We start from the raw sequence: 8,256 nt of genomic DNA, 5'->3' as shown, positions 1-8,256 counted from the left end.
GGCTGGAATAACCCAACAATCTGAGTTAATATATACAGACACATGATAAGCTTATATATAACCCAACAATCTGAGACATATCAGCAAAGCATCAGATTCAGATACATAAATTTGTATTGCCATAAACTTATAGTACAAAATTCAGAACATCATTGTTTGAAACAAACAACTTTGATTTAGCTATGGCAGAAACAAATCTGGCATAAAGAAACATGGTAATCTAAGCTAACATTGTATAGCTACTGCATTTTCCTGAAGGTTCCAAGGTATATATCTGAAACGAAAACTAACATCAAAGAATGTTCGTATTTGATTCCGTCGACACTAAGTGACATTAATGTTCCTCACAGCATTGGCCGGAGCACATGTTTTCAACACCATTTCCTCATACTCCGTCTCCGGATCAGATAATGCAACGATCGCCCCTCCTGCACCTATAGATGCTTCATCTTTGTGTATGACGACTGTTCTTATCACGATATTAAGATAAAAAGTTTGGTTATAGGCGAAAAATCCAATGGAGCCCGAGTATATACCTCGGGAGCAGCTCTCGATGGAATCTAAAAGTTCCATTGATCTCAACTTCGGAACCCCTGTCATTGAACCACCGGAAACGCTGCCTTGACGCAATCAACAGCACCAACATTCAACTGCTTTTTCCCCGGATCGTACTCACCATAGTATGAACAGTTGCATAAGACTCCACTTCCATTAGACGAGGCACATGTACGGTGCCTGGTTCACAAACACGACCCAGGTCATTCCTTAGAAGATTGACAATCATTAAATTTTCAGCCTGATCCTTTTCGCTGCGGAGAGACGAAAGAGAGTTGGTACTTAAACTTTGAATGAAATAGGAGAATGTTATGAGCATACATTATGGCTCTCAATCCATCATGCTTTTAATATTAGTTTAACGGGTTTGAAATCCGGTAAAACCGTGCGCATACCAACAGATACAGATAACGGAATTACCTGTACTGCAACTGCAACTTGAGCCATTCATCTTCTTCTGATGTTGCACCACGAGCAACGGTCCCCTTAATCGGTTTGGCTTCAAGTATACCATTTCTATCTAGTCGTAAGAACCTCTCGGGAGAAGAAGAGCATATGCATAATTTTTCCTTTGAAAAATATAGCCATGAAGCATAGGGAGCCGGATTTCTCTCCCTAAGATGAAGATAAAGTCTCAAAGGATCTACTTCCCCAATGAACTTTCTAAACTGATTTGTGAGGCAGAGCTCATAGCCTTCTCCATCTTTAATGTACTTCAGGCATCTCTCAATGTCACTAAGGTATTGCTCTCGGGATTTCTCGGAATGAAATCCTGCTTCATGCGGAGAGTTTGCCGCAGCTTTCAAAATCCGTTCATCTAACTTTCTTGTGGCAGAACCTTTCAAGCTGACAAGCTTCTTTTCGGTATCATCCAGCCATTGTGTCTTAGTCGTATTTCCTTCGTGTAAGGACATCAAATAAACATCATCGGAATGATGATCGATAACTATAAGGTTATCCACAAAGAAAAAGCATGCATCTAGAGTTGTCGATTTGTGAGCATTTGATGCTGCACCACATTATACTTTAAGATTATACCTGCAATAGGAGCAAATTCATGTCCAATACACTCAGAGCCAAGTGACTGTTGGTTTCATCGGAATAAGAAATCCGACACACAAGAAGGAAAAGCCAGTAAAGCCATAGCTAGAAGTAAAATACGATTGCAGCTATCGAGCTAAAAGAACAGATTGTTTTTGTTTCGGTAGGGGAGGAAAATAATTGAAAGAAATCAAACGTTTGTACAAACAACATACCCTATATAACCTATAAATCCACCATAGAAATCAAATGGCAGTCCTTTCAAATCTTTTTCCTCATGACAGAGTGACAGAAGTTCCTGCTACATGAGTAGAAAAGCGAGTTACCATAAAACCGAATTGTTTAATGATATAAATTAGAACGAAAACAGAAAACAATTTTCAGTATGATTCGAAGAGTCATAACCAACATATTTATACAGTCATCGAGAGAGATGGTATACACTGGGAGCATACAACCAAAAATTAACATGAATTTCATTTGATAACCAACATACGATGGGATGAATTCCAACACGGGTATGTTCAGATCGAGATATGTGTCGGACACAAATGTATGAGTACTTTTATGTGAGAAAAAAAGTGAGAGCAACATGTAGTCATGTATAGTATGTTTGAATTTCTCTTATTCTGATATTTTCGATCGAAGCTATCTGATGTACTAACTAGGAATGAATAATACATCCATCAAAATCCATAAATACCTTGTTCAAATATTCCAAAAAACCTTCTTCCAGAAATTTACTGTTAGTAGAGCCTTCAGCATCTTCAATCAATAAATGACCTCCACGTTTACCAGCTGCATCGCTACAAATGGAATGAAGTTTTTATTAACTATTATATGATACTCAAAACAACTAATGAAAATCGACCGTTGAGCAATCAATCGTGTAAATAAACCAACTTGGAACCTAAAAATATTTCTCAAGACAAAAAGAAACTGACTAATTGGTTGAAAGATGACAGAAAATAGATTTTATTCAAACCTTTCTTCGGACAATCTGAAAGTTAATTGCTTCCAAAGATATCCACCTTTGCCCCCCATGAATGAAAACCGTGCTCTTCCCTGAATGTCGAGAAAAATTAAGATCAAGAGGATACTCAATCAAAAAATAGAGCTATGAAAAAGTAAATTATGAAGACAAGTCAATTAAATTGGTTATTTATTACAACTATATTATGTCTAGCCAGAACTAAAATATAGACCGTTTGCTTCAAGCGACTTGCTTCTAAACAGGCTACTATGTCTTTCGCTTCTGCAAATCAGATCGTTTAAACTTAGATCTTTTTCTATGTTCCGTTTGAAAGAGATTTTGCGAAGTGATAAACCAACCTTCTCTGTTGATGAACTGTCCAACCAAAAAGTGTTTTCAGCCCTATTTTTCCCAAAAAGTTCAGAAAATATATTCCATGCTCCGCTAACTTCCACCATTTCAACCTTAGAAATTTAGCACCCACGCTCTGAGGCAAAACATTGACAAACTTGTAATAATAGATCATAATACCTTAGGCGTCAATGGATTGGCTCAGATGCATGGATAGTTTGAGCGCCATGTACATAATCTAGAGCCTGTCAAATCAAATTTCAATTGAGTCAAATACTGACAAACAGAACCCAACAAAAGAGAGTGAAAGAGATAAAATTGATCAGAAGCTCAATGATGAAAAAGAATTGTGCATAGGAACAAAAAAATAGCTCTATTTTAAGTCCATCAAGGTTGAATGGAACTGAAGTGAAAAGAACAATATGATAGACATTCAAACATAAAGTACACCAATTCATTTAGGGCATCATAATCAAACTATAATCTTAAAACACCCTATAAAAATACCCTTATAATCAACTGTTGACGAAAACGGGTAAAGAAAACGAAAGAACACGAGAATTTTACGAGGTTCGGCAATGTGCTTACGTCCTCGGTGACTAGGCGGCGCTAGAAGTTTTATTCAATGATCTTTTAGGTCTAGGTTACATCTCTATTTATAATAGAAAACCCTGGTACATAATTACAAAATCAACCCTGTACCGTACCGCGGGGCTGCGCCCCCACACCCCCAACCCACATAATTCGTAACCCCACAACGAGACTTTTTATGAGCCATACATAACAAATCTCCACCTTGGCGAATATCCTGCCCCTTGGAAACTTCAATGTGGGTTGGGTTACCTTGCTTCTTTAACAACTCGAAACATTCAACAAGTCCAAGCAATGCTTGAACTTGTCTGTCGTAACTGGCTTGGTGAACATATCAGCGGCATTCTCATCAGTATGTACCTTCTGAAACAAAACCTCTCCAGATGCAACCAACTCTCTGATCTTGTGGAACCTTACATCAATATGTTTAGTTCTAGCACGATACACCTGATTCTTAGCCAAGTGAATAGCACTTTGATTATCACAAAGCAACTGAACTCCACCTTGTTGAACACCCAACTCCTTCACTAAACCAGTAAGCCATAAAGCTTCTTTTGCAGCTTCAGCCGCTGCCATGTATTCAGCTTCAGTTGTAGATAGTGCCACGACAGATTGAACAGTAGACTTCCAGCAAATAGGCCCTCCACCAAGAGTAAACACATACCCTGTCGTAGATCTTCTATTATCTAAGTCACCTGCATAATCTGAATCCACATATCCTACAACCAAAGGATTATCCCGCTGACTCCCAAAAACAATTCCATGTCCCACAGTACCCTTTAAGTACCGAAAGATCCACTTGACTGCATCCCAATGTTGCTTACCAGGTTTAGACATGTACTTACAAACTTGACTAACAGCATGAGCTAAATCAGGACGAGTACATACCATCGCATACATCAAGCAGCCAACAGCATTAGAATACGGAACCTTTGCCATATTTTCAGCTTCCTTATCTGTCTTAGGGCACTGTTCTGATGAGAGCTTAAAGTGATTCGCCAATGGAGTGCTAACTGGTTTCGCGCTGCTCATCGCAAACCTTTCTAGCATTTTCTCAACATAACCCCGTTGAGATAGCCGCAGTTTCCTTGAGTCTCTGTCCCTGCAAATTTCCATTCCAAGAATTTTCTTTGCAGCACCTAAATCTTTCATATCAAATTCCTGACTCAATAAAGTTTTCAAACCGATAACATCATCCATGTTCTTCGCAGCAATCAACATATCATCAACATACAGTAATAGAAAAATAAAGAACCATCATCAAGGCTCTTAACATAGACACAACAATCATACTCACATCGGTTGTAGCCAATCTTGATCATATAGGAGTCAAACCGTTTATACCACTGTCTCGGAGACTGTTTTAACCCGTACAAAGATTTCTTCAATCTGCAAACTAAATGCTCGTTTCCAGGTTGAGTGAAACCTTCAGGTTGCCGCATGTAGATCTGCTCCTCTAAATCACCATGCAAAAAAGCAGTTTTAACATCCATCTGCTCTAAATGCAAATCCCAACTAGCCACCAATGCAAGTACTGCTCGGATTGAAGTGTGCCTGACCACAGGAGAAAAGATTTCATCATAATCAACTCCTTTCTGCTGTGAAAAACCCTTCGCTACCAAACGAGCCTTGAACTTCTCCCCTCTTTTTCTGTTACTGCTGGTTTCTTCTTATACACCCATTTGCAACCAATCGGCTTCTTACCCTCAGGAAGGGGAACTAACTCCCATGTGCGATTGTGATTCAAAGACTCCATCTCCTCAACCATGGCTGCCATCCACTTGTCGTTTTCCTGACTAGTAACGGCATCATGAAAAGTAACTGGATCATCACTGCTAACAGTAAGTGCAAAAGATACCAAGTCTTCAAAACTCAATCTGTTCGGAGGCTTTATATTCGTCCGTCTCACCCTGTCTCTGGCGAGACTATAATCATGCAAATCATCCGTAGTGGAACCACCAGAAGTCGGTTGAGAAGTTTCTGGTTTCTCAACTGGAAACTGCTCGAAATCTACCACTGTCGTGTCTTGCTTCTGCTGCAACATAGACTGTTCATCAAAAACGACATCTCTACTAATCACAACTTTCTTCGCAACTGGATCCCAGAACTTGAATCCTTTGACACCTTTCTTGTAACCCAGAAAAATGCACTCCTTCGATTTTGCATCAAGTTTGGATCTCATCAGCAGGTACATGCACATAAGCAGGACAACCAAAAATCCGTAAGTTATCAAAACTAACATCATGACCAGTCCATACCTCTTCTGCAACTTTCCCAGCCAGCGATGCCCTTGGCGATCTGTTGATAAGGTAACACGCCATGTTAACAGCCTCAGCCCAGAAGTGTTTGGGAAGCCCCGCATTCAACCTCAAACATCTGGCTCTTTCATTCAACGACCTGTTCATTCGTTCCGCAACACCATTCTGTTGTGGTGTCTTGCGCACTGTAAAATGCCTCTGAATCCCATGCTCCTTACAGAATTGTAGGAACTGTGAATCTGTGTACTCCGTACCATTGTCAGACCGCAAACACTTGATTTTTCGTCCTGTTTGGTTTTCTACCTCAGCTTTCCACAGCTTGAACTTCTCAAAAACTTCAGATTTCTGTTTCAAAAAATACACCCAAACTTTCCGTGAAAAATCATCAATAAAAGTAACATAGTACCTAGATCCACCCAAAGACGATGTCGTGGAAGGCCCCATACATCAGAATGCACATAATCAAGAATCCCTTGAGTTGTGTGCTTCGCAGTCTTGAAACGGACTTTAGTCTGTTTACCAAGAACACAATACTTGCAAAAATCGAGCTTACAGCTTTTGACACCATGCAACAAGTTTCTCTTGTGTAATTCTGTCATACCACGTTCACTAAGATGAGCAAGGCGCATATGCCACAATTTTGTCGTATCATCACAGGACTCAACAGAGTGAACTCCACCTGCAACGGTACTCCCTAACAATCTGTAGATATTCCCTGCAGTCATCTTGCCTTTCATCACAGTCAATGCTCCTTTAACAATCCGAATGGTTTCCCTATCCTCGTCAGCCTTAGGGATAAAACCATTCTTGTGCAAAGTGCCCAAGGAAATCAAATTCTTCTTCAAGTCTGGGATATGTCGAACACCACTCAACGTCCGAACGGAGCCATCGTGCATCTTAATTCTGACATCACCAATACCAACAATATTGCAACATCGATCATCACCCAAATAAACCGAACCAGAATTAACCGGCCTGTATGTCGAAAATCATTCCCTATTTGGCGTGATGTGATAAGAACATCTAGAATCAAGAATCCAAGCATCCGTCAATTGTGTCGTTGAAATAGAAAGCATATCACCCTCACTGCAATCAGAAGTATCATCCTCGACCACGTTCACAGACTTGGATGAGCCATCACGCTTCTCATCCGCCTGCTTTTTCAACTTCGGACAGTCTCGCTTCATATGTCCCGCCTCCTTGCACTTGTAACAGTGAATCGTCTTCTTATCCCTGGATTTGGATCTGGAATTCCGCTTCCCGGACCCTGCCTTCTCTGGCTTCCGTCCCGATCTCGATTACCCTTGACATATAAGCTATCGGCTTGAGAGCTTTCCCCTGCATTATGCTTCCGCTGGTTGTGAGCCAACAAGGCTGCAGTAATCTCCTCAACGTTGATAGTCTCTTTCCCGTATGTAAGAGTAGTCACCATGTGTTCGTAAGAGGAAGGCAACGAACACAACATAATCATCGCTCTGTCTTCATCCTCAATTTTCACATCAAGCCGAGCCAGATCAGAAACGATTTGATTGAAGACATTCACGTGTTGCGCCAAATCGTGATCGTCCTGCATCTTCAGCCCATACAGCCGCTGCTTCAGATACAGTTTTGTCATTAAGGATTTGGACATAAACTGACTTTCCAACTTCCTCCAAATTTCGTCTGGAGACGATAGATGCATGACGTGATACATGACCTCGTCCGCCAAGCATAATCGTATGGTTCCTGCAGCTCGCTGCTGCAATTCTTCCCAATCTTCCTCATCCTCGACGCCGGCTTTGTAGGTCGCAAAGCCTTCAAGATCCCTTGCTGCGCCAATAGATCCTTCACCCTCGTTTGCCATAATCCGAAGTTACCCTGACCATCGAATTTCGCAACTCCGAATTTTGCTCCTGACATCTGATACCAATTGTTGACGAAAACGGGTAAAGAAAACGAAAGAACACGAGAATTTTACGAGGTTCGGCAATGTGCTTACGTCCTCGGTGCCTAGGCGGCGCTAGAAGTTTTATTCAATCTTTTAGGTCTAGGTTACATCTCTATTTATAATAGAAAACCCTGGTACATAATTACAAAATCAACCCTGTACCGTACCGGGGGGCTGCGCCCCCACACCCCCAACCACATAATTCGTACCCCACAACGAGACTTTTTATGAGCCCATAAAACAATCTCCACCTTGGCGAATATCCTACCCCTTGGAAACTTCAATGTGGGTTGGGTTACCTTGCTTCTTTAACAACTCGAAACATTCAACAAGTCCAAGCAATGGTTGAACTTGTCTGTCGTAACTGGCTTGGTGAACATATCAGCGGCATTCTCATCAGTATGTACCTTCTGAAACAAAACCTCTCCAGATGCAACCAACTCTCTGATCTTGTGGAACCTTACATCAATATGTTTAGTTCTAGCACGATACACCTGATTCTTAGCCAAGTGAATAGCACTTTGATTATCACAAAGCAACTGAACTCCACCTTGTTGAAC

The 8,256-nt window shown here is 40.9% G+C and overlaps 2 protein-coding genes across 2 annotated transcripts; both read right to left on the bottom strand.

Moving 5' to 3' along the window:
* Positions 1-256: 256 nt before the first annotated feature.
* On the bottom strand, positions 257-1,580 carry LOC120172639 (aminodeoxychorismate synthase, chloroplastic-like). Its single transcript, XM_039180052.1, is given in 4 exon segments — positions 257-608; positions 611-664; positions 667-809; positions 976-1,580. Coding segments are annotated over 4 exon segments (975 nt in total). The 5' UTR covers positions 1,470-1,580; the 3' UTR covers positions 257-324.
* Positions 1,575-3,042, bottom strand: LOC120172785 (aminodeoxychorismate synthase, chloroplastic-like). Its single transcript, XM_039180158.1, has 5 exons — positions 2,929-3,042; positions 2,582-2,661; positions 2,300-2,402; positions 1,812-1,894; positions 1,575-1,593 (listed from the first exon to the last, which is right to left on the bottom strand). The coding sequence occupies exons 1-5, from the start codon at positions 3,025-3,027 to the stop codon at positions 1,575-1,577; spliced, it is 384 nt and encodes a 127-aa protein (XP_039036089.1). The 5' UTR covers positions 3,028-3,042.
* Between the last annotated feature and the right edge of the window lie 5,214 nt (positions 3,043-8,256).

Source organism: Hibiscus syriacus, unplaced genomic scaffold, assembly GCF_006381635.1.
Source record: "Hibiscus syriacus cultivar Baekdansim isolate YM2019G1 unplaced genomic scaffold, ASM638163v2 tig00111877_pilon, whole genome shotgun sequence".
In the NCBI taxonomy this organism is placed as follows: Eukaryota; Viridiplantae; Streptophyta; class Magnoliopsida; order Malvales; family Malvaceae; genus Hibiscus; species Hibiscus syriacus.
Note: the sequence above shows the minus strand (reverse complement) of the source record. Positions and strands in the feature narration are given on the sequence as shown.